This window comes from Silurus meridionalis, chromosome 11 (genome assembly GCF_014805685.1).
Source record: "Silurus meridionalis isolate SWU-2019-XX chromosome 11, ASM1480568v1, whole genome shotgun sequence".
In the NCBI taxonomy this organism is placed as follows: Eukaryota; Metazoa; Chordata; class Actinopteri; order Siluriformes; family Siluridae; genus Silurus; species Silurus meridionalis.
Window position 1 is genome coordinate 20,846,548 of NC_060894.1, and position 25,649 is coordinate 20,872,196.

General features: G+C 36.2%; 5 protein-coding genes and 2 non-coding genes across 17 annotated transcripts; 3 read left to right on the top strand and 4 right to left on the bottom strand.

The window, feature by feature from the left end:
• Positions 1–997: 997 nt before the first annotated feature.
• On the bottom strand, positions 998–3,347 carry lyrm7 (LYR motif containing 7). Its single transcript, XM_046861552.1, has 5 exons — positions 3,294–3,347; positions 2,431–2,503; positions 1,893–1,963; positions 1,646–1,727; positions 998–1,540 (listed from the first exon to the last, which is right to left on the bottom strand). The coding sequence occupies exons 1-5, from the start codon at positions 3,309–3,311 to the stop codon at positions 1,470–1,472; spliced, it is 315 nt and encodes a 104-aa protein (XP_046717508.1). The 5' UTR covers positions 3,312–3,347; the 3' UTR covers positions 998–1,469.
• Positions 3,348–3,605: 258 nt separating this feature from the next.
• On the top strand, positions 3,606–3,678 carry trnar-ccu. Its single transcript has one exon. It is a non-coding gene; the product is annotated as a tRNA-Arg (tRNA).
• Positions 3,679–3,685: 7 nt separating this feature from the next.
• On the top strand, positions 3,686–3,757 carry trnam-cau. The gene has a single exon. It is a non-coding gene; the product is annotated as a tRNA-Met (tRNA).
• A 716-nt stretch (positions 3,758–4,473) lies between these two features.
• Positions 4,474–9,563, bottom strand: mat2al (methionine adenosyltransferase II, alpha-like). Of its 2 annotated transcripts, XM_046860451.1 has the most exons (9): positions 9,408–9,563; positions 9,016–9,093; positions 7,787–7,909; positions 7,452–7,564; positions 6,392–6,535; positions 6,098–6,316; positions 5,747–5,929; positions 5,479–5,612; positions 4,474–5,354 (listed from the first exon to the last, which is right to left on the bottom strand). In XM_046860451.1, exons 1-9 carry the CDS (start codon positions 9,481–9,483, stop codon positions 5,222–5,224), a joined length of 1,203 nt encoding a protein of 400 aa, XP_046716407.1. In that variant the 5' UTR covers positions 9,484–9,563; the 3' UTR covers positions 4,474–5,221. The 2 variants fall into 2 exon arrangements, with proteins under 2 accessions (XP_046716407.1, XP_046716408.1); XM_046860452.1 differs by lacking the exon at positions 4,474–5,354 and having other exon boundaries at positions 5,475–5,612.
• A 1,689-nt stretch (positions 9,564–11,252) lies between these two features.
• si:ch73-234b20.5 (uncharacterized protein LOC449923 homolog) lies at positions 11,253–12,993 on the top strand. Its single transcript, XM_046861351.1, has 3 exons — positions 11,253–11,486; positions 11,980–12,141; positions 12,254–12,993. Exons 1-3 carry the CDS (start codon positions 11,484–11,486, stop codon positions 12,395–12,397), a joined length of 309 nt encoding a protein of 102 aa, XP_046717307.1. The 5' UTR covers positions 11,253–11,483; the 3' UTR covers positions 12,398–12,993.
• Positions 12,985–20,472, bottom strand: hnrnpd (heterogeneous nuclear ribonucleoprotein D). 8 transcript variants are annotated; one of them, XR_006927328.1, is made up of 10 exons: positions 20,201–20,472; positions 19,866–20,092; positions 18,370–18,538; positions 17,144–17,305; positions 16,875–17,006; positions 16,556–16,649; positions 15,488–15,640; positions 14,656–14,759; positions 14,201–14,302; positions 12,985–13,423 (listed from the first exon to the last, which is right to left on the bottom strand). XR_006927328.1 is itself a non-coding variant. In XM_046861347.1 (9 exons), exons 2-8 carry the CDS (start codon positions 20,018–20,020, stop codon positions 14,692–14,694), a joined length of 933 nt encoding a protein of 310 aa, XP_046717303.1. In that variant the 5' UTR covers positions 20,021–20,092; positions 20,201–20,472; the 3' UTR covers positions 12,985–13,423; positions 14,656–14,691. The 8 variants fall into 8 exon arrangements, 6 of the variants coding, with proteins under 6 accessions (XP_046717303.1, XP_046717302.1, XP_046717306.1 ...); XR_006927327.1 differs by having other exon boundaries at positions 14,201–14,759; XM_046861347.1 differs by lacking the exon at positions 14,201–14,302.
• A 498-nt stretch (positions 20,473–20,970) lies between these two features.
• hnrnpdl (heterogeneous nuclear ribonucleoprotein D-like) lies at positions 20,971–24,675 on the bottom strand. Of its 3 annotated transcripts, XR_006927405.1 has the most exons (9): positions 24,441–24,675; positions 23,762–23,930; positions 23,443–23,604; positions 23,226–23,357; positions 23,031–23,130; positions 22,734–22,898; positions 22,550–22,649; positions 22,026–22,129; positions 20,971–21,252 (listed from the first exon to the last, which is right to left on the bottom strand). XR_006927405.1 is itself a non-coding variant. In XM_046861941.1 (8 exons), the coding sequence occupies exons 1-7, from the start codon at positions 24,530–24,532 to the stop codon at positions 22,579–22,581; spliced, it is 891 nt and encodes a 296-aa protein (XP_046717897.1). In that variant the 5' UTR covers positions 24,533–24,675; the 3' UTR covers positions 20,971–21,252; positions 22,550–22,578. The 3 variants fall into 3 exon arrangements, 2 of the variants coding, with proteins under 2 accessions (XP_046717897.1, XP_046717899.1); XM_046861941.1 differs by lacking the exon at positions 22,026–22,129; XM_046861943.1 differs by lacking the exon at positions 20,971–21,252 and having other exon boundaries at positions 21,259–22,129.
• Between the last annotated feature and the right edge of the window lie 974 nt (positions 24,676–25,649).

The window sequence follows — 25,649 nt, forward strand, 5'->3', positions numbered from 1 at the left end:
AGACTCATTTACAAAAAAATTTGAATAGAAATGTGAAGAAGAGACACTTATTATAATAACTGGTTTAACCATTTTCCATTTAATGACTTATGCAATGAACTGGTGCTGAGATGTTTTGGGGGTTAAAACTATTCAGGGGAGAACCAGTATAATATATTTGGATCAACATAAGACAATGTGGAAAACAGCAGACAATTATAGGAAATCAATGAAATGAATGTACCTAAGCGTTCATAATTTGTTCCAAGAAACGAGAAATTGCTTTTATGATGTGAAAAAGTGATGATTTGGAGGTTGAACAAGTAGAAATTTTTATTTCTGATCTGAGAAATGCTCCAAAGCAACTGAGGAAAAAACTGTATACGTACTGCTTTGCAGGTGAGTTCAAACAATAAACTGTTCTCTTTTTGTCAGATCAGTTTATCTGAAGAAGAAAACTCCAGGTGGATCTCTGCATTTCAGTTTTATTCAGCATACAAATGAATGACATCATTTCACACATGAGTCTTGCCAGTTTTGTTAAATCTCCTTAATAGCAGGGGAAAATGTTACATATATTTCATTTATCCACATTTGAAATTTTACATTGCAAATATAACATTTATTACAAGAACAGAAAATATATTTACAAATATACCCTAAGCAGCCAGTCTGGGAGCTAGAGCTTGATTATAGCTTAAAAAACTGCTTTTTTCCTCAGATGTTTGCTAACAAAGTTTTCATGCACACTCTCCAGTGTTCTGTATTGTTTAAAGACTATAATCACAGTCTTGATGTCACCCAAATGAGGATGGGTTCCCCTTTTGAGTCTGGTTCCTCTCAAGGTTTCTTCCTCATAACATCTAAGGGAGTTTTTCCTTGCCACAGTCGCCATGGCTGCTCATCAGGGATAAACACATACCATTCACCTTCACTGTTGATTTCTGTCAAGCTGCTCTGAGACATTGTCTGTTGTGAAAAGCACAATAGAAATAAACTTGACTTAATTCATGCATGATTAAACTGTAATACTAGTATTATTATTTAATATTAAACAAGTCATTGTATATGTATTCATATTGCTAAATGATGAAACAAGTCATCTTAATTCCGTCTTTCAAACACTGTAGAGAACATACATTTCAGAACACACAGAAGCCTTTCACAGATTGCATATTAAATACAGTGAATTTCACAAATGTTTTCATACATTTAACAAAACATTGATGTGGTTTTCACATTATGTAAAACTAAATAACACACAGACGTCTGAACAACAGAGCACAAGTGAAAGTATTTGTCTGAGAGCAATTTCAAAGCAGGATTTAGTCAGAAAATTCTGACTTATTTTACAATATTAATATATATTAAAAATATTAATGTACAGCTTTATGCACTTCAGTTTCTGGGATGGAATTTGTCCTCAGGGTTTGGAGAGACATTTTTATTCGGCATGTCCTTAGATCATGTCCAGCATGAATCCATGCTCGTTATGCTTTTGATTGAGGAGTGTCACAGTAAGGTACGTTTTCTAACAGAAGACTGTCCCGGGGTCGCAGAACTGCAAAAAAAAGAACCAAAACAGTTTGTTTATAACAGATCTTGTTAGCAATTATAAAAAATAATCACCAGTGCATCATCACGGTATTCAGCGTTCAGACATTACCAAGCTTTTTTTCACCAACATGCTCTGCCTGTAAGACATTCTCCCGCAGAATTGTCTCAACAGCTCTGCTCATTTTAATCATCTGCAGAAACACATAAGCAGAGAGTCATAACTAGGACAAAGTCTTACAAACATGTTCTGATTGTTGAGGTGAAACCAGAACAAAAATCTAATTTAATATAATAACCATCAGGGAAAAAAAAAACAATCAGCGACAAATTCAAATTTTAATAATATTTATTTATACCTGCTGTATATTTTCTTCTGATGTTTCATTTTGGTTTTTCTTAAATTCTTCATTGATCTTTAATCTGGCAGCTGTGGTTTAAAGAAGAAAAATAATTAAAGAAAAGGTAACCCCATTTTCTTAGATAATGAGCTTTTCTTAATATATGCATCATATTAATGCATTTATTCTATTCATCCTATATAAGCAATTACTAATTGTTCCCAACACACCCACCTTATGAAACAATCATGTTTTGACATAATACTCTGGTAAAAAGAAAAATATTATAAAAGGTATCAGCTAAAGCAATTGTATATAAACAATATACAATAAGAAAGTGAAGAATTTTGTATTTCCTCCACCTTTGTTGCCAAATCATGAACTTCAACATCAATTTAATGAGCTGAACCTGACATATGACATCAGCCCGCATTCTGGAATGCTTGCTTTTTTTATATCCCTGAACCCTTTAGATTTCATGCGACAATACATAGTTGTTGACAAGAATCTATTTTCAGAAAAAGACAAACTATTACACTATTTACTTTGTTCACACCTTTTAATGCCTGGTCATCATCTTTAAACACAGTCATCCGGGTTCGGTGCAGAGCTTTGAACGTTCTAAGCACCTGGAGAAAAAAATATATAGTTTAAAAACATTAAATATGCTGCTCTCTATGAATCCGAGTACTGCGTATCAAATGCTATTTTGCAAATTGGGTTTTGATTAACGCGATGAATGCAGTGAGCATTTTTGTAACCATTTTTGTTAAAATATAAATAAATGAATATAAAAGTGCGGAAATTAAAACCTTTTATATACATCATTTCTTTAAATAAAAAACAAACTATAAATAAGTTTTAATCATTAAACATTTGTTTTACTGATGTGCTAAGTCTCAAGCACCAAAATCCGCCATGATGAACACATCCGGCAATCAAAACCGTCCGTGTGGAAACATAGTAAAAGTTCAGTTTGGTGTCCTGATGATTCGCATAATTTAAAACACCTCAACTACTTTAAAACATTTACAAGAATATTTTGTCTTCATGCTCTATGCTGAGTTTGGTTTCACTAATAATAAACGTAAATTTGCATAAAGCATCCATATTTGTCCAGGCCCATGTTGATTAGAGTCGTTATTGATTATGTTTGTCCAGGCCCATGTTGATTAGAGAGTCGTCTTTAATCATGCGGTTAATCACGATTAAATATTTTAATCGATTGACAGCCCTCATTTTATATATATATCACATATAGTATGTTTTATTATAAACATTACAAACGATTTTAAATGTTTCGATTTAAACGCCGAATAGAAATGAACAAAGTGTTCACGTGCATCATGATCAGTAATTTACCAATTACTAAAATATTATAAAAACATAAAAACATGCATTATTTTTATTGCTCTTAACCTTCAAGCGTGTCCCCATGTTTCCAGTCCAAATCTCTTCCTCTGCGTTGAAAATTATTTGACTTGTTTAGTTTTTTAGAGCAGCAGCGCCACCTGTTGTATTGGAGCACTTGCGAGGCTGCGTTTCATCACACAATGGCAGATCTTTGAGTTTTTTCATTGAGCTGCTGCGTTCCGTCAATGAAGTCGTACAGTAATGTCACAAAAACGAGTGAAAGGCTGTATATAAAGGCTTTCGACCTTAAAACATGCTTAAGCGACCCTCTGCTAACTGTGTGACTGCTAGTGATGTAGGCAAGGTGGGCATCTATCTGCCCCAGTGGCCTAATGGATAAGGCACTGGCCTCCTAAGCCAGGGATTGTGGGTTCGAATCCCATCTGGGGTGGCCTTCAAGCAGAGTGGCGCAGCGGAAGCGTGCTGGGCCCATAACCCAGAGGTCGATGGATCGAAACCATCCTCTGCTATAGCTGAGCTTTTTTTAAGTCACAAACCAATTAATAGCCATTACGTCAAGGATGAAAAGTGCACATACTTGTTAGTCAGTTTGACAAATGAGTGTAAAGATGTGTATAAAGGCTTTGGAGGACTAACAGCAGACTGCCAATGACTTCCACTCCACTGGTCTAATGAATAAGGCACTGGCCTCCTAATCCAGGTGACTGTGCTTTTTTGCTCCTTCTAGGGTCATCTTTGGGCAGAGTGGTGCAGCGGAAGTGTTTTGGGCCCATAACCAAGGGGTCAATGGATCGAAATCATCCTTTGCTGAAGTCCAGCCCTCATTATGTCTCAAATTTTAAAAATATAGCCATTACTTTAATAATATACATTCATGTTGATTTGTTTGAAATAAGAATGAGTGTAAGGATGTGTATAAAGGTGTTTGACATTACAGGAACCTTGCTAGGTAACAGAGTGGTGCTGCAGATGTGTGCTGGGCCCATAGCCCAGATGTTGATGGATCAAAACCATCCTCTGCTATGTTCATTCTCTGATTTATGTCACAAACTAAAAACTAGCCTTTACTCCAATGATGTAAATTGTATATTCATGTTGGTCAGTTTGAAATGAGAATGAGTGTAAAACAGTAGCCTGAAACTTCCTTCTTGTTGCTTTAAACTTTACAATGTCCAATACTTTATTTGTCATAGAATATAATTAAAATGAGCCTTCATTCAATGTAAAAAGTGTCAGACTGTGTCCCATCAGGTGTGATCTTTCAGCAGAGTGGTGCAGCAGAAGTTTGCTTGGGCTTCTAAACCCAGGGGTCAATGAAACAAATCCATCCTCTGTTGGTCAAGCCTACTTTATGTTATTGGGCCAATAAGAAAAAGAAAGTTATTTGGTCCCAACAAATACAGAGTAATTATTAAATTTACATTTCCTTTTTTACATCGTTTGTATGTTGTTAATTTTAAATACAAACAATTAATTCTCTTAGGAACTATTTTGTTATCAGCTCTTATTTTCCAATCATGGCTATCCAACACTCCAGTGATTGGGTGACAGAAAATTTATTAAAACACTAACATTCGTAAAGGTAATATAAAACCTGAGTTAAACTATATGGCCAAGGTGAACTGTGTAACCATTGTGCAGTAGGTAATTACACAAAAAACTGTAATTTAATTATTTTTATTTTTTATTTTATTGCTTTAAAAAAAATGGATTTCATAAAATATTTGGTCTTAAAAATCAGTTTTTATGTTCCAGTCTATGAACTATAGCCATAATGAATCATAGTACTTTGGACACTTATGTACATGTAAAGACAAATACTTTTCTACTTTTGTTTAAGTGGATCTGATTTAATCGAAATGGATTTAATTTTACTGGGGTAATATTTTACCTGGTGTAGCTCTACTTTAACTCAAATACATGATTTGTGTATTTCGTCCTCCAATGGAATTAATAAACAATCATTAAAATGCTTATGATATGTAGAGAAAGGTTTTCCTTGTGGCTAAAGCACCAGTTTCTTTGCTTTTCCCAGGGAAATTCCTCTCTCCGAAATGTCCAAAGCTAGCAGTCTTCTGAAAAATGGGTTTTTTCAGACCAAGCTCTCTGTAAAAAAATAAGGGATGATGAGAGTATCATAATAACATCATCACAAACATCACAACATAAATGTATCCTTATAAGCATGTCACAATTTACTGTTGTAAAATCTGCACTTAATTCCACTTACTTGACGATTACACCTGGTCTTAAGTCAAAATTCTTCTGAACAATTTCCAGAAGCTCATCTTCATCTCTGGAGGATGACCCATAATGGAATATTGAGATTGATAAAGGATGGCTTATGCCAATGGCATACGAGATCTATAAAACAATTGGTAATTAAAAAATATAGATGTTCAATAAAACTTTGGCTGGCAGATGGTATCATCTGTCAGTAACTGTTTTCTTTAATTGCTAAACAGTCAAAGAAACAAATAAATAATGACTTTCCTTACCTGTACCAGTACTCTTCTGCATAGCTTGGCTTTTACAAGTGATTTGGCAACCCAGCGTGCAGCATAAGCTCCAGAACGATCCACTTTGCTGCAATCCTTCCCAGAAAAAGCACCACCTCCATGACTACCCCAACCACCATATGTGTCAACAATGATCTTTCTGCCTGTAAGACCTGCATCTCCCTGATAATCAAATTATCATACACAAGAAAATCAGGTCACATAAGAACTTTGCATATCAAACATCTTATATGACTCGGTTGAGATTCTTGCTCCAAACTCATAATATCTCCAGAGGTTTTCATTTGAAGCTTAAAACTGATGTTCTAGCAATGAAACAATTATACTCACCTGGGGGCCACCCATTAGGAATTTTCCACTTGGAAGCAGGTGATATATAGTTTTGTCATCAAGGTATTTGGTTGGAATTACTGCTTTAATCACTTTTTCCATTAAATTTTCTCGAATCTCTCCTAAAGTAATGTGGGGTTTATGTTGGACTGAGATGACCACTGTATGAATTCGAATTGGCTCCATCGCTCCCTTGTTATCACAATATTCCACTGTAACCTGTTGGAATATCACAATTTATTTACAATTCCTTTGCTGCTATTGTAATGTGAAGTGCACTTCTTTTTATTTTACCTGTGATTTACAGTCAGGTAGAATCCAGGGACATTCTCCATTCCTTGACAGCTCTTTCATTCTACAATTTAGTTTATGAGCCAGGAGGATGGTCAACGGCATGCATTCCTCTGTCTCATCTGTTGCATAGCCAAACATTAATCCCTGTAATAATAATAATAATAATAATAATAATAATAATACAACTCCAAGTTGGGATGTTGTGTTAATTGTAAATAAAACAGAACGCATTTGCAAATCTCATAACCCCATATTTTATTCACAAACAACCTGAGGAAATGTACTGTTTTAGTGGACTCCAGAAAATTGGGACGGGGCAACAAAAGGGTGGAAAAGTAAGTGGTACCAAAAAGAAACAGCTGGAGGAACAATATGTAACTAATTAGGTTAATTGGCAACAGATTAGTAACATGACTGGGCATAAAAAGAGCATTTTATAGAGGCAGAGGTTCACCAATCTACGAAAGACTGGAACAATTTCGGAATAATGTTCCTCATCATAAAATTGAAAAGACTAAATATCTCATCATTCAGCACATTGTATTATGACATGGTTTTGAGAATCTGGTAAAACATCTGTGTGCAAGGGACATGGGCAAAATATTGGATGCCCTTTGATCTTTGGGCCCTCAGGCAGCAGTGCATTAAAACCAGACATGATTCTGTAATGAATATCACTGCACGAGCTCAAAGACACCTTCAGGATTCATTTTCTGTGAATGCAGTTCACCATGTCACCCACAAATACATGATCCAAAAAAATGAAAATATGAGAAAGAAGACCCAGGACTGATGAGCAGTAAGAATCTTGTTTTAGACACAAATGGAAAACATTGGTCTTCTCAGTGAAAAACATGGCCCTGTCCCAACTTTTTTGAGACGTGTTTCAGCCGCTTAATTAAAAAATACCTTATTTTTAGTTAAAATTGTACGCATCCTCAGTTTCAAAATGTGATTTGTTTCTATGCTATATTGCGAATAAATTATGGGTTTATGAGATGTGCAAATCATTGCCTTCTGATTTTATTTACATTTTACATTTGTATAAAATAATTCAAACCTGATCACCAGCACCAATGTCCTCCTCATCACGGCCTTCGAACACACAGTCACTAATCTCAGCACACTGTGGCTCCAAGGCCACAAGCACATTGCAGGTCTTGTAGTCAAAACCTGTTAAGAGAATAATTATCATGTATATTTCTGTGCCACCAATTATTTCATGTCAGTTTGTACATTTTCAGTAACTGGTCAGGGTCACAGTAAATCTTGGGAATACTCGACTTGAGGTGGGAAAACACCCAAAGTGTGCACCATGAACACACATTGTGAAAAGTTTAAACCGGGACACTGTTCACTGTGAGGTTGCCTCGATTCTATAAAAAATGATCTTACCTTTGGATGAGTCGTCATATCCAATACTCTTCACAGTGTTTCTGACCACTTTCTGAAGATCGACTACTGCCTTTGATGTCACTTCTCCACAAAGTAGGATCATACCAGTCTTAGCTACACATTCTGTTTTTGAAAAAAGAAAACGTTTGACCCAGTAAACAAAGCACTTCTGAATAATAGCCGTTGAAGGACTCAAAAATAAAAATCATTAACTGAAGTTAATTAAACAGATTAGCCATACTGTAGGTCCCCATTTCGCCACCAAAACAGCACTGACCGTTCCAAACATGGGCTCTAGTGATCTGCTATATGGCACTAAGACATTAGTATTGCAAAGGTGGTATCTCCATAGATAGAACGTGTTCCCACAGAAGTTTTGTAAAATTCAGTGGCTGAATGAACATTTTGCACTTTTTGTCATGTTCTAAAACCAGTCCTGAAATATTTTTAGTGATCTGCAGAAAATGTAATGCAGTAATGCAACATGGACCAGGATCTCAAAGAAAATTTTCAAACATCTTGTGGAATCCATGGCATAAAGAATTAAACTGATTTAAGATGGAAGGGATTCCCTGCATAGTATCGGTATAGAATTCCAAACTGCTTGGTGATTATTAAATGTTGATTTTATATATACACACCTACACACCATGATTTTTAAGAGACACATGTATATTCCTATTGTTTCTATGCAACAAACTTGGCTGAAAGTGTAAAGATTTACTTTGACTAATTAAACATATAAATGTGTAGATTAAAAATCTTTGCATAGCATGCATTACAGCCTTACACACTCTTGGGATTTTGTTTCTCCAAATATTCAGCTGAAATCATTGGCGTGCCGTGCATTTGGTACCTGGGCCTGAAATACTTTGCCATGTTTATTAAAACTTGCCAAAGATGTCCTTCACTAGTTGAAGATTTCTTTCTGACTTATTGATCCAGTTCATACCAGAGCAGTTCAATAGGATTTAGGTGTGGTGACTGGGCAGGCAATTCCATGATAGATATCACTCCAGTCCACTGTTTGCTCTATAAATAACGCTTACAGAACTTTTCCTAGTTTGTTGCATAGAAATAACAGGAAAATACATGTCTCAAAAACTATAAAAGACTTGGTGTTTCCACACTTTAAACAGGCACTGTATATGTATATCCAGAAGACTCTTAATACCAAAATACTGATGACCTAATGGAAGAACATTGAACTATTTAATGGAAGTTTATACCACATGCCACTCTGGAGTCAGGGTCTTGGGAAAGATATGCGTCCAAAACAGCATCACTTATCTGATCACACATTTTATCTGTGGATAAATCAGAGGATACTTTTTAGTGTTATATAATCAATAGCTAACTATTAATCTGTAGACGAATTTAAGCCGTAATGAATATAGCAAAGGTCATTAGTTGATGAATAATGTGACATGTCAGGACATGCAAGGCGCTTTATCAAGACTACTGTAATGTGAACATGAACTGCGGTTCATAAACGGATCAGTATTAATTATTATATTATTTGGCATGAAAGGATAAATCTGAAAATGAATTTCAAAAAAGAAACAGACTTCCTGCACAATAGTCTGTAGAGCAGATCTTTAAAAAAAAAATCAAGTCTCACCAGCATGACCTTCACCGACAGATTCCGATGTAAAAAGGAAAGTTTTTCCTGGTTTGCTGTACCCGGTATTATTCATGGCAAATCTGTTTCCAGTGTGTCCTGGCTGCAGGAAAACAAACAGCAGAACTGCACCAGAGGATGAAGCTCAACTATGTGTTGTGGGAGTGGTTTATTCTGACCCCAATAACCTTCTCCAAGTCTCCAGAATGCATTCACAGAGACAGCAGCTCCAGTAATCATTTACACTGTAGGCTTTTGGTTTTTCCTTCTAAACAAAAAGGTGCTACAAACAACAAAAAGATTATGCCTAAAGTCTACCTAAAAGCAACTGAGTTTTACACAAAACATCAGAATTGCATGATATTTTATAATGTTCTGCATTAACTTATTTAATGAGAACCTACTTACACTTTATATTGTATATTACACTTGAATTGATCTATACACTATATTGCCAAAAGTTTGTGATCATCTGGTCATAAGTATGGTATGTGCTCTAATAATTCCCTTCACTCTTCTGGGAAGATGTTCCTCTAGATTTTGGAGCGTGCTCGTAGAGATTTGTGTTTAACAGTCACAAGGGTTTTAGTAAAGTTAGATACTGATGCAGGGTTTGGAGGACTGGGGTGCAGTCAGCATTCCAATTCATTCCAAAGGTGTTCAGTAGCAGGCCACTTAAGATCTTCCTATCCATGTAAACCATATCATGTGGATAGCCAGGTGTATGTGAATCACTTATCTGGAGAAAAGATGGTTTCAGGAGGTCAATCAAGCTTAGGTCAATTAGCATGCACCACTGACCTAAACATTGTTGCAGAAACCACTTAATGGCAACATGGTATTCCCTCATTCAGCGGGACAATGCACTCTGACCACATTTTTTAGACATGAAAAATAAAATCAAGATGTTCACATTGTCACCAAATTCCTACTTTGAGCATCTGCATGGATTATGAGTAAACAGATTTAAATAAACTATGAGTAAGTGTTGGGAATTTGAGGCAAACTATCTGTCCATGTATGGTGACTTTTTAATCCTTTCAGTAAGTATACTTTTCTTGAGTAAATATTTTAGTTTACAACCCAATGTTTCATCAGAGATGGCTTCATGTTGCTTAATGAATAATCGCCTTTGGACATTGAAGATTTCGCAGCAATTATAAAAGCTGCAGTAATCATAAAAAGCCCAATTATTGGCATATAACATACACACAAATACACACAATTATACATAGGAGCTTTTAAGTACAGCCAGCACACCTACTGGGATATTTTCAGGACTGGGGGAAAAAAAAACAGGGAACATAATGGAACCTACACGAAGATGAAACTCTACACAAACTATAACAAGAGGGCAGTGAGATAACGATGTCTCCTGGTACCACCATATTGTCCAGCCATAGAGACTGTAGTCCAGGAGTCTTGTTTAAGAAAATGCTCATAGTAAACGTTTTTGACATGAAAAATGAAACATTTATAACCGTATTAACGACAACAATATCCTTGTCTTGTCATTAACCGTTGTTTTACTATTCACATTTGTGACATCACAGGTTTTCACTGCCAATAAGAACGTGTTTTTTTCTGCTAAAAGGGTATTTTGCATTAGTTGTGTTGCAATGTTGCAGCATGTTCTTCAAAGTAACATTGTCAGCTGGCACATTGGAAGACTTTTATTGCTTTTCACTCCTTTATCACCATTGTTTATAGTCCTCTGATAATGGACCGTGGCCTTTGCTCAGTCATATGAGTGTAGTACATATTCATCAGGTGCTTAACCAACGTATGGTGTGTCTAAACCTAATAGCTCACTGACTCAGAGGAAAGAAGGCAGTCCAGAGTTACCCGGCAGTCAATGTACACGCAGGCTGGGAGGGGTGGCCTTGTGTGCAAATGAGTTCTGAAGCCTTCCTGCCTGTTTGCTCAGACTTGTGTTGTCGCTCGGAGCAGCCTGGAATAAAAAAATACCCTATATCCTGTATTTGTTAAGCAATGGTAGAAAGTCTGTTATGAAACAAAGTTGGTGGTGTTAAGACCTTTCGAGAACATTTGAATTGGCATCTGAGAAGGACGAATATGGTAAGTGAAACTGTTTTCTTCATTTTGTTTGCCTTGTGATTGTGTACTTATTTGTTTAAGGTTAAAACCAAGCTGTTAGCTCAGTGGATGGAACAAGTTCTTAAATTACAACAGCAAAAAAAACCAATAAAAATAAAAGGTTTACTAAATGAAGTTGCACAGAGAATCTAAATAGCAGTGTACTAGTACACTAAAGTCTGTTTCATCACTCATTGAACAATAGAGGAAGTTCAGGAGGGAAGTAAAAGCAAATGTCAGCAAAATGTCGGTAACAAGGAATCTCACAGATTGCTAAAAACAGCAATTTTGCTGAGAGTCCTGAGGCATATTACTGATTTTTATAACCACTGCTTAAGTTTTGCCTATACAAATGAATGTTAAATGCTAAAATTAATGTGTATATTGTCTACTGAGTTACTGCTCCCATTACAATGTTGTACTTTACACTCAGATTACCAATTACTGCCGTATATTCTTTGGATATCCTGTATAGGCTGAGCTTAAAGCAGAACCCCAAAGCTCCAGTAAAGTCAGTCAAGTGCAGGAGCAGGTCAATGATGTCAAAGTTATCCTCAAAGACAACATAAACAAAGTGTTGGAGAGGGGAGAGAGGCTAGACGACCTCATTGATAAAACAGGTGATCTGCAGGCCACTGTAAGTTATTAACTTCGATTTTTATATTATAGCTATTTAGCAGAATAACTCTATATTTAATCATTTTAACACTTGCATCATTTTCTCCTGTAACGCATGCCATTTCAACCAGGCCGACTCGTTTCAAAGGACTTCAGCACGGGTTTCCAGGAAGTATTGGTGGAAAAACACAAAAATGATGATTATAATTGGAGTGGTTGTGTTCATCATTGTTTTGATCATCATTCTTTTGGCAACCGGAGTCATTCCCACATAACATCACAGCGTACCATTTTCATATTAAACGTAAGAGTAAATTTGGTTGTCATCTATATTTATGACGTTTTTGTTTGTCACTTTGGAAGAAAACTCATTCCAACTTTTAATGTTATGTAAATACAATGGAAATTGTCTGATAACTTGTACACTGGACCGCTGAGTTTGGGAGAGTTGATTAGCTTTAGATAATCAATCAACATTCCACTCTTAAGTGTTTACAACACTGAAAAACATTAAAATCCAGCCTCCTCTAGACCTTTGAAACCATATAGTGGTTGTAGTTTGTGTGACAAATATGACTGTGAAGGGTAAAGGTAGAGAAGGAAGTAATATTTGTGACTGTGTTTAGTATTGTTTTGTCTCTCTGGATCCTATTTATGATCCAACCTTTTATTTTGGATGTTCGTTGTAATGGTATTGGTTTAATGGTATTCCATTAATTATGAAGTGTATCTTACACTGAATGTCGTAGACAAAATGAAATGTACAGCCATACCTATTCTCCATCACGATACGCTAATTAGCATGTAAATACTGAAAACTGTACAGAAAAGACTGCTCATAATAAAGAGACACTCTGTGGCATGCATTTCATTCAGAATTTATATACTTTATTTTATTTAGATCACTGATTTGAATGGTTTTGTAGCAAAAACACTCCTAAGCCTCAAAGAAACCTCCTGACACGAACTTTTATAGCGAAGAAATTAACTAATGACCTAGCAGCAGAATATTTAAAATAATGCACCAAACAAATCACTAACATAAACAAGCATATTAACACAAAAAAAAAAAAAAGATTTTGACTGGAGAAAGCATGTTATACTGAAACTGCAGGCAAGTTCAATGTTGATCAGAACGTCCACCTTCATTAGGCAGCTCATAAAGATAAAACATACTGCACATCAGCCAGCAGCTGTAGTTCAATTGAAGCTTTTCTTAAGTCATTAACACTCCTTAATAAACATCTGCCTTGACACAAAGATGTTTCGCTTGAGATGTTACCTTTCAAAAATATCCCCACCTGAAAGACAGAAAATAAAAATATTAATTAATTTCAAAATAAAAAAACAGGTAGGCATCTTGTTTTAGAAGAAAAATATATTCATACTAAAATGCAATAATCTAGAAATAATGCTTGAAAATGCCAGAATATATAAATCCCAAAAAAATGCATTAAACTTTAATAAATTTACACCCAGACACAAATATATAACCTTTAATTATTTAAAAATTTTACAGTAAGAAAACATTTCATGCAAATTTTTTTCAGGTTTAAAAAGATTAAATAAAAAAATAAATAAGTAAAAAAAAAAGAGAATTTGTTAGAACGAACTTCTTTCACCGCTGCCATTAAAAGACACAATACAATAATGAAAATTAAGCAATTCTCCGGCGTAGTGGTGTCCGAGTACAAACCAGGTTTTTTTTTAGCTCATGGACTACTGGCTATTACTGCTACACAGTCTATAAATAAAGAAAAGCAAGCATTACAGTTAAGATTAAAAGGGCATATATTAAAACACTGGAAAATCCAGAGAAGGCGGAATCCTTTAAAAAAGTAAGCAGTTATTTTTCAGTGCTGTCGTATTTAACCATTACCTGTAAAAAATGACATTACGTTGTATTACATAAAAAATTACATTAAAAAAAGGATGCCATGAATTTTAAACAGAATGTAAAAAAACAAAAAATAAAATAAGCAAAGGCAAGGATTAAAGCCTGGTGTATCCGTTATGTTTTCTGGAGTTTTTTGTTTGTTTTTTTGACAATTCATATACAGGATGTTGGAAGACCATACCAAATGGGAGCATTCGAGAGCGTACGCCTCTCGTACCCTGTCCGCATTGAGCGGGCCTGAGAGAATCGGGAAGTCAGCTCATGGCCTGCAAGGAAGTCCCCACTGGCAGGTACAAACAAGGTCAGAGTTAGGAGACAACATTCTTCTTTTGTGTGTTTTCGTTGCAAATCCTTATTTTCTCGTACCCATTTAGCAGTACTGTACCTGTTAAATTTTTTATGTTTTTTTTTTTTTTACTGTTACATAAAAGGCAAGAAACAGCCAAAAGCCAGCTGTTACATTACTGCCCGAAAGACGTTTCTATGTTAACCACTACAGTAAAGCACTCCAGGGTGCTGTGAAAAACTTTAAAGAAAAACAAAATAAAAAATTAAGCAAAATACATTACATATGAGGTTAATGTAGAATAAGGTAATGGCTAAGGATGGCTTGGGTTAAGTAATGCAACTGCATACCTGTATGTATGTTTTGAAGTTTATGCTTGTAGTATGCTAGTATGGCTTGTAACTGTTTTGATGGCCACCTCTCCTTGGAGATTTGCCGTAACCACTCTGCTGGTCTGCAGGTTGAGCAGAGAACATAGGAGGGGAAAAAACAGTGGCTATTAAATGTATACGAACATCTCAGGATGATAATAGCTTACAGCCAAAACTTCAAGCATTCTATTTCAGACATTTATGATGAAGATCCAGAAAGCAATACACCATCTGAAATGTACTTTATTAATCCAGTTTAAATTAGCCAATTCCTTAGAACATAATTTGTCATTCATACGTTAATTGCATTGGATACTTACGTTACACTGTTTTTTTCAAATATAACGTTTTCTGCGAATATTGGAGGAGACAAAAAATTTTTGGAGTAAACTGGATGAATTTTTAAAAATAGTTTATTTTCTTCTAAAAGTGGCCATTGGCTTGTGGTCATTTCTCCACTGACCTACAGATATACATTTTTAACTCTTGCTGAAGGCTCTCAAGGCACTTGTGACAAATGAGTTGTGAAGGTAAGACATCCCTTTCCCCATTCCACATAGCACCACATCTCATACAATAAATATCTACATTATATCTTAGGTTAAAGCAAAGACAGACAAAAAAAACAAACCAAAAAAATAAAACAAACAAAAAACCAATAAACAAAAACATGAATGAGCTAAACAGCTAGGCTTAAAGCTTAGGTCATTTAGTGTACAGTTCTCATTATATCAGTATAAAAAAATTCTTTCATACATTATTTTCTTAGAGTTTTTTTTTTTGCAGCGTTTTCACAAACAGCATTACATACTGCTGTAGTCACCATAGCCGTAGTAGTTGTAACCCGTGTAATCATAGCCCCCGTATCCACCATAGCCTTGATTGTTGTAGCCATAGTTTCCGTAATTTCCATATCCTTGATTCCAATAGTTTCCGTACCCCTGGTTCCAATTTTGATTAGGTCCTGAAATGAAGATACACAAAATGTCATCATATTGCAGATACACACACACAGACACAAAAAAAAGTTCGAGACTAGTTCTGTAACACACCAACAGATGGCAGCACAAGAGTGCACGCACAGTCACAGGAAGCACCGTCCTTCATAAATCAGTTTGCCAAAAGAAATCATCCCGTGTACATCTGGAGCTGTGCGACTGGTGCTATTCTGACCACATGCGTTACCACGCCTGCAATTTCTGGATGCTCCAAGTTTACCATGCACCCTGTCACCGAGCTCTTCTCACACATGAGGTTCCAGCATGATCTCGGTTCCACACCCACCCTACTTGACAGATGTGGCTCCCGCGGACTCTTCTCGAAGATGAATTCTCAAAGTTTGCCGTTTTGACGCCATCGCAGAAATTCACGAAGAGCAGAAGGTGCTGTGCAAAGGGACTATTTTGAAGGTGATAGTGTGTAAACGTAGACAAATAAAGTGCTTTCTTGTAAACAGAGCCAGTCTCGGTTACTTTCTAAAACCGTCTCGTGTACACATATTTATCACTACGCAAATGTGGGAAAGTTCTGCCAGATGTCATAGACAGCATGTCTTTTATATTTAACCTTAGGCTAAATCACACATTACAATATGGCAAATCATACCTTACAGATTCTGTTCTAAGTGCTCTAACTACATTTTTATGAACAATTTATAGGAAAGAATACATGATAAATGCAGACTCGGTTGCAAGTCTTTGCCGTATTAAAGACGAGACTAGTCAGTGCTACATGGCTAAAACTGATCATACTCGCTGAGAATAACTCCCTATTTAAACAGCATATGTGTAAAACTTCGGATGGCGATGTTAAACAGTAGTTTGGTGTGGCAGGTGATAATAAAATTGCATCTACATACTATATATAAAATCACGCTCACCTCCTCTCCCACGAACTCTAGAAGAGAAGCCACCTCTTCCACCCCACTGCTGCTGCTGGTACTGCTCCTTTGACATGGCCACTTTGACTTCACACTGTGCCAAAGCATATAAAAGCATTAGCAGTTGCATCAAAGACTTTATAACTTTCTAAACTTATAAATTTTTCGACAATTTCCATATGGGCGCAAAGTATTCTGTATTTAATTATAAGTAATGCCATTAAAGTCATTATGGTTCATCAAACTTTAAATGATATAATAGTAAAACTAATAGGAAGCAGTACATATCAGTGTTAGACTACAAGCCATTATGCGTTACCTTGCTAAGGCCAATATTATGGTACTTCTTCTCCATGATTTTTTTTACTTGTTCCTCCTCTTTGAAGGTGATGAAACAGAATCCTCGTCTTTTATTTGTTTTGTTCTCCATCGGTAACTCAATAGACTCCACCTGACAACCGAAACACCAATCATTGCCGTCAGCTCAAGATTAAATATGATAACATGACGCCATGTATGCTTCTTTTATGTAAAAATCATTTCGTATGTAATCTATGATAAATAGAAGTTTGTAGATGTTTTACACACCTCTCCAAAAGCATGAAAGTACTCTCTGATCTTCTCTTCAGGCGTGTCTGGTGAAATGCCCCCAACAAAGATCTTCTTCACAGGTTCCTTAGACTTCATAGCTTTTGCTTTTTTGGGGTCGATCACTTTTCCGTTAAGTTTGTGTTCTTTTTGTTGAATAACCTGCAACCGATAGATGAAATCGCGTCATTACTACATAGTAAGTGCTTTCTTACGTGTAGAGAAAACAGGTTTCTAATGTAAATAAGAAGCAATATGTAAATTAAAGTGATAGGAAGTGATTCTAACTGGAAGTTCTACAATCCTGAAATACTGGTAAACTAGTTAGCGTGGTCACAGAGGGTGTCAGAATATGATTATTTATTGTCAGAGAGAAAATTGTCATATATACACACAATGTCATATTGAAATTCTTTCTTCGTGTATCCACGTATGTATGAAACTGGGGTCAGAGTGCAGACAGCACCCCTTGGGATAGAGAAGGGTTAAGGGCCTTGCTCAAGGGCCCAACAGTGGTAACTTGACTCCACTGAGCTCTGACAAAAGTCCTGGCTGCACATCAATGTAGTCGTTCTTTATATATTATATTTCTATTATTTCTATTATTATTATAATCAATATTACTACTAATAAAAATGTTTACAACATACAACTGTTATTTAACAAAAGTTAATGTCTAATTGTGTATATGGTGACGTTCTTTAAGCAAACATTTATTCAACATTTACTGAAGGAGTCTTTATTTTCTGTGTAATGGATAATAGGTTTTAATCCATAGGAAAGTCTTTAGGACAGACATTTGAGTTGTCTGTGATGTAGTAAACTTTGTTTTGCTGTAATTTAAAATAATTTTCAACTCAAAGTGAGAGAAAACAAAGCAAGGCTGGTGAAGGAATGTTGATCGGTAGTATATAAGAAGAAAAAAAAAAGTGCATGACTATTCAATGGCATTGGATGAATATTCCAATATAATGAATATTCCATCATGGCATTTCCATTTTCCATGGCATTACATGTAACATTTACAAACTATGACATGTGCATTCATAAATCAAAACTTGTATTGGAAAACAGTAGAATAAAACATTAAGAGAAGCAGTTAACATTGGAAAAGTCACATTGTTTTATGCAAAGTTTTTCATATAAGAGCACCATTGATTGTGTTTTATTCCTTATTTATTGTAATGGAAGAGAAACAGAAAATGGACCATAATAAAAATTATTACCTTTTCCACACTATCGGACTCTTTAAACAGTACAAAGCCAAAGCCTCTGGATCGACCGGTCATTGGATCCAGCTTTAAAGTGCAGTCTACGACCTCCCCAAACTTGGCGAAGTAATCTTTCAAGTCCTTCTTCGTTGTGTCCCAGCTCAGGCCTCCAACAAACATTTTCCTGCAAGACAGATAACTTTATAATGTTAGAAAGACCGGGGTGACGTTCAGAAGTTATTCTTCTGCACCTTTCAGACGAATGCTAACAAATAATCCTTTTGGAAATGCCAAAAAATTTAGAAATTAGGACTGTCTAAATAAAGGACAGTCATTTTGTCAAAAATAGTCACGCTTGTGATTAAAGTGGTATATTATACACGCGCTATTGTGGGCAAAAGTATTTGGACACCCGGCTTTTCACACCACAAACTTTGGGGCACACAATTCTACATAAAATGTTCCCTTTACTTTGAACTAGGAGACCCAAACCTGGTGCACAAATCCAGCTCCATGAAGATATGCTTTATATAGGATGGAATGGAAGATGTTCTGCTGTAGAGCTCAGTCTCTCAACCCTCCCTCACATCAGTACCCATTTTATTAACACCCTGGTTTCTGAATGACTCACACAAACACACTAGAAAATCTGCTGAAACATCATCTCAGAAGATTGGAGGTTATTAGAAGAGCAAATGGAGACGTGTTTAGAAAGCACAGATCTTATGGTCTGGTGTCCACAAACTTTTGACCGTACCGTGTATTTGGAAGCAGCTACAAAAACTTGGAACACTTAGGTACTGGATACTTTATTGGTAGATATTTTGTTGAGATGTTTCATAAAAATCATGGTAATAAAAGTGTGTTTATGTGGAACATCTCGTTGCTACTACAGAGGTGGATGGAACTGAGATCATGGAAAGGGCTAGCTAGCTAGCTAGCAAAGGCCTTGCGGTTTTTATTGAACATTTCCCATCCTATTTAGACATACAACAATCATAATAACAATACTGTTCGCATTTTAGAAAACAACAAATAATAAATTAATAAATAAATAAATCCTATCAAAGTGTTATATGTTTGTTTTAGAATGAATTGAGTTGACTAGCCGGCTTTTGCCGGTAGCTAGGCTAACTAGGTTCGAGACGTCATCAATTTGGTCCATAGGAAAGCCATGAGAGATACAAGATTTACAGCCTGAATATTATATTTAATTATATTAAAAATGTATGCAAAAATCCTAAGAACTCATATAAACAAGAACTCATTTAATGCCATTAAACTGAACAGCATATATGGACACACACACACACACACACACATACATGCTGTTCAATTTAATGGCATTAAATGAGTTCTTGTTTATGTACGTATGTATGTATGTATGTGTGTATATATAATATATATATATTTTATATACACATACGTACATAAACATAGATGTTTGGATTTTTTGCTCATTTTGGCCAGGGTTCTATCTACCAGGGTTTCATCCTGGTGCATGCATTTACCCTTCATCTTCCTCGTTTTTACTCGCATCAATCTTCGACCCCTCGCTTTCTCCAGGACCTCCATCACTGACCGCCTGCATCTGCCCTTCCACGCTGGCTTCTTCATCTTCCTCCATCTTCATAGTCGGATCTTCTCCGATGTACTGCTCGTCCATGTTTTTCCCCTCCCTGGAAGCTCTCAGTGGGAGTCGACGCTGTTTCCTGCACTGATGGCAAGGTTTCGCTTTCTATTAAAAACAAAACAATTACATCAAATAAAACCCAAAGCAAATGATTGAAATCCCGAGTTACAAGATGAATAATCAGTTCTTGGGCTCTGCGTTTGGTTGACTCACAGCTGAGGAACAAAATGGAGGCAGACCGAGGAAGAGGTCATGGAGCGCAAGTCAAATCAACGCCTAATGTATGCGACGCTACAGTTCCTTCCTGTAGTAAAAACACTCTCAGTCTGGTTCAAGGTTTTAATTTTGTTTAGAGAATGTGCACAAAGAGCTGGAGAGAAAAAAGATGAACATTCTCAAGTCGTGTTTTACATTTGATGTAAGTGAACTCAGCTTCTGAACTTCTCCTGGTCCCTGTGGTGGTGGATCTCCTCCAGAATCCATCTTCTTACACGTCATGCCTCTCAGATCCAAATCCTCCCAATTCAATGTATTCAAGACACAATCCGAGATTAAATATACATACACAGATTTATTTATATATAAATAAATCTGTTCCTGAGTCATAGATATTAAAATCCATCCTCATTAAAATATATACCATCATAGATCTTATTTCATATATATATATATATATATAAAACATCCAGTAAAAGTCCAGTCTTTCTTTATATAAAATACCAAAGATCTTAAAATCCAATCTTTCTGTATAAAAAAAAAAATATATATATATATATATAAAATACCATAAAAGATCTTAAAATAGTCTTTATATAAAGTCCAATCAAAGGTGATAAAATCTATACTTTTTTCTATTAAAAGAAAGATCTTTTAAAAACCCACAGCCTTTATATATATATATATATATATATATATATAAAAAGAAGAACCACACAATCATGTTTTTTGTACCCCAATTTTAATTTCCATTTATCCAAAACTGAAAAAAAAAAAAAAAAAAAAAAGACAAAAAGGACACTTTCCAAAATTAGGATCTAAGTACACATCAGCACAAAAAACTTTTCAGGATCTACTTCAACAAAGCACAGGATAAGAAACTTGGAAATGATATTTACAAGGTCTGACTGAATGTTTTCATCAAAGTACAATGAAACCAAAGTATTTTAAAATCAAGACGCTTTTTTTTTTTTTTTTTTTTGAGTAAGAAGAATCCGTGAGGGTATCCACGAGCTGCCTCCAGGGTACGAACGCTCGACTCGGCCCACCTAAAAAAAAGAGAGACGAGACGAGACATGTACGGTTGTTAACGAAGTTATGAATTGTACTGGAGAAAAAAGAAAAAAAAAAGAACCACCTCCATGTTTCAGTTTAACTTCGTGAGCTGTTGACTTTAAGCTATTAAAAAGATCATCGTTCAAGACTAAAGATCATATGTACAACTTAATGGCACTGAAAGCACTTCTATTGTCAGCAGAACTTTGAGCTCCACTGACCTGGAGCATAATAACACCAAAAAAAAGGGAGCATAATCTTGATATACAATTTAAGGTAATTTCCAAACGTTATGCGAGAACCTTCAACCTTTGTAGTAGCTTTTCATGGCTATATAGGGTTTACATATGATCTTTATCATCTATGTCTTAAGGAAAAGGACTGAAGTGTACCATTTGAAGTTCTCTATGGACTCTAAAGAAAAAGCAAGCATTATGAGTTTTAGGCAATTATTATTGTCTTTTTCTTTTTCTTTTTATTTGGGTGTTGGAATCATTTTTAGACAAAGAAAGGGGAAAAAAATTAAAAGCAACATTGACGCTCCAGAACTGAAATACAAAGAACACTAATAAAAAGGAGAATACAAAACAGCAAGGGTTCACTGTTAAATACCTGTAAAAAATCAATTTATTTTAAAAAACTGTTAAAAAACAAAACCTTGGTAATTTAAGGGGTGGAAAAAAAAAATAAAGATTAAAATAACCAGAGATCTCCTGCTTAACGTTTGCACTTTAACGCTGGTACAGGAAATTTGAAGAGACCATACCACAGAACAGCGTTTTCTCGTGCATGCCGTGCTCTCTGCCCGCTATGTGCGACGCCCAGAGAATTTCGTGGTCAGGTGACACACGGCCTGCAATGAAGTCCCCACTGGCAGGTACAAACAAGGTATAATAATCAGAATTAGGGAAAGAACGGAAAATAAATCAGGAGAGGTGCCCTTACTCTGTACCCTTTTTTAGCAGTACTTTACCTGTTAGCAATGCTATCAACTTTATGTTATTTCCTTTATGATCACCTGTTAAAAAGCAGGGAGAAAAGCGAGAAAATCTACAGAAAAACGCTTAATGTTTTTCTGAAGAAGCTTTAAAAAGAAAAACAAAAAAAACAAAAAACCCCACTGTGCAAGCATTAGCAATTAAAGATCTATAGACATTTATCCTTACAATTTTCATTCAGGATGCGGTGCATGAAAATGCATACCAATCTTTTTTTTAGGATAGTCAGCGTTGTCTATTGATCTTTAAAGGTTCATTAATGCTAAATAACAGATTTGGATTAGGAGCTTACCATCAGTTTTGGTAGGTCAAGCAATTTCATCAATATGGCTGGTAGTTATTCTGGTGATTTCCACCTTCCCGGGAGACTTTGCCGTAGTTGCTCTGTTGACCTTTTAGAAATTAATTTTAGTTAGAATTAAACAAAAACATCAGTGACATCATCAGTATTTTCAGCATAGATATTAAGAACTTACCATTGTACTCATCATAGCCTTGTCCGTAGCCATAATTTTGGTAGTTGTAGCCTGTATAGTCATACCCGGTGTAATCATTATAGCCCTGGTTGTAACCGTTGCCGTAGCTTCCGTAGTTCTGTCCATAGTAGCCTCCATAGCCTTGGTTGTAGCCCTGACTTGGTCCTGGATGAAGGATCGGATTGAGACATGGTCAATTTTTATCACAATAAAAATCCCTCAGTATCAGTACGAGTGATTCTTTAATTATCATCATCATTCTAATATCACTGGCCCGTAAACAGAACGGAAAAATACCTCCTCTTCCACGACCCCTGAATCCTCCTCTTCCTCCCCGGTCGCTTCTGTTCTGCTGCTGTCTGTAGACCTCTTTAGGCTGGGCAACTTTAATTTCGCACTAAAACCACAAATTAAAAGTCGAAATCAAAATGCGCGTCAGTTGCGAACCACACTTTTTTTTGTGAAATGGGAAATCCGACGTGCTCGAGGTACCTTTCCTGCTCCGACGTTGTGGTATCTATTTTCCAACAGCTTCTTCACGGGCTCTTCGTCGACGTACGTTACGAAGCAAAACCCTCGCCTCTCGTTCGTGTTGCTGTCCACGGGGAGTTCGATGTTTTCAATCTGTAGAGAAAATTGGAAATGTTGACAATTTGGTAACAGTGGCACAGATGTGGAGAAAATCTCTTTCAAAATTCACAAGACTTACATCTCCAAAAGAGCCGAAATATTCCCGTATTTGTTCTTCTGACGTTTCTGGACGAAGACCTCCAACAAAGACTTTTTTAGGGGGTTCCTTCCCCTTCATGGCTTTGGCTCGCTTTGGATCGATCAGTTTACCATCCAGCTTGTGCTCCTTCAACTCCAGGACCTGAAAACAGAGATTTTTAGGGTTAGAAATAAATCCTAGAAGAAGATAAAACTCTACACTGATGTTATTCGTGAACATGCCATGAAGTGCTTCAACGAATAGAATATCGTAGAAAGTCACGATGGTGATGAGAGATGATTGTGATAATTCTACTCACTCTGTCGACACTCTCTGCATCTTTGAAGAGGACGAACCCAAAACCTCTGGATCGGCCAGTCATGGGGTCTGTTTTGATGGTACAATCCAACACCTCTCCAAACTTGGACAGATAATCTTTAAGGTCTTGTTTGCTGGTGTCCCAGCTCAGACCACCGATAAACATTTTCCTGCAAAAAAATACAAAAATAAAGCATTTCAGATTAAATTTTAAGATGGATCTAAAAGAGCCAAGATGTTCAAAAGGTAGATGTTCGTGAGATCCAGCAGCACCATGGAAACCGAATCAGGGGTATCAAAGCAAAGTGCAACTGAATCGCGCGGGAATCGATTAGTTGGCAAAATGATAATCGTGAAATCTGATCAGAAATTTGTCTGATGAATAAAAAGGTGATTATTTAAAGATCTGAACCGGATTATAGATCTATAATTCGGCGCAGATGATCTACAGAAGGTTCATCAACACGCCACGTTTGAACGCAACGCAACACAATGCATCCCGAGCAAACTGTGCACGCGCGAGCCGATTTCGTTAAACACAACAAAAAGATTAACGGTTCAGAATTAAATGAAAACATGATCCGCCATCGAGACGGAAACACGACCGAACCGCCACGTTCGCCCGGCTAAAGCCGCAGCGCCGCGGGGCCTGCACCCCGGCCTAAGCCCGCCGAGCTCACCCGTCATCCTGCAGATTTTTGCTCGCGTTTATTTTCGATCCCTCTGGAAACTCATCCGTGCTGAAGTCGGTCTGCTCGTGTTCCGCCTGCATTTTCTAATCTGAAGACCTGATCGCTGCGATAAACGTACTATTTCTACAATGATCACTTTGCGCGGAAAGAAAAAAAAAGAGCTGAACAACAACGGTGAACACAAACCACACGCGATAAAATGGCGGACTGTGTCTGAGTGACGCAACGACGCAATGACGCCATAGAGGGGGCGTGGAAAGGGGGTAGGGCGTGGTGAACTAGAAAAAATAATCCGGGTGTGTAGAAAAGAAGGCGGGGATGTGTGCGTGATAAGGGGGGCGGGGCGAAAGGAGCCTGCATGAACAGATCGAATCATTTTAGTGACTCGGTTCTTTGAATCTTGCTTGAATCTTTTTTATTATTATTTGAGTTCAATTTAATTCATTTTGTTTTCTTCACTCATAATTAAAATGAAATGATACATTTTCAATAAGCAGATCCATAATACGTCTACATACACCAACTATAGTTCCAATCAGTTGAATAATAACTTGGTTAAATAATATATACATACATAAAATACAAATAAAATATATACGAATACATTTAATGCAATACACTATTTTATTGATTAAATTGAATAATCGATTAAATGATTACAAATTAAATCGATTATATAAAAATAAATAAATGAAAGATAAAATGAAATAGGTTACATTTGTTAAACCCCATTGGGTACAAATATAAAACACATATTTAAAATATAAACAAATAAAATGCTGAAGAATCCATTTCGTGAGACGTAATAAAAAGGTAAGTGGAAGCAGTTTCACGCATGCGCAACAAGGAAAAAGAGTTAGTCTCGTTGAGTCAGTTGACACAAGAATGAACGACTTGGGATGCAGGACTCGTTAATGAACTAATCAATTCTGTTTTCTGTATATAAGATGTTGTGCATTGCTCTATATGTCCAGTAGAAAATTAATGAAACACACACACACACACACACACACACACACACACACACACAAAGAGATATAACTAATATTTAGACTGTAATGAAAAAAAAAAAAAACATTTGTTTAATGCACATGGTTGGTTGTAAGTAACAGATTCTACCTACTATAATGCAATTAATATCAACAGTCTATTACAGAGGACCATATTTTGCATGAACAGTTTTGCATGATGAAACTA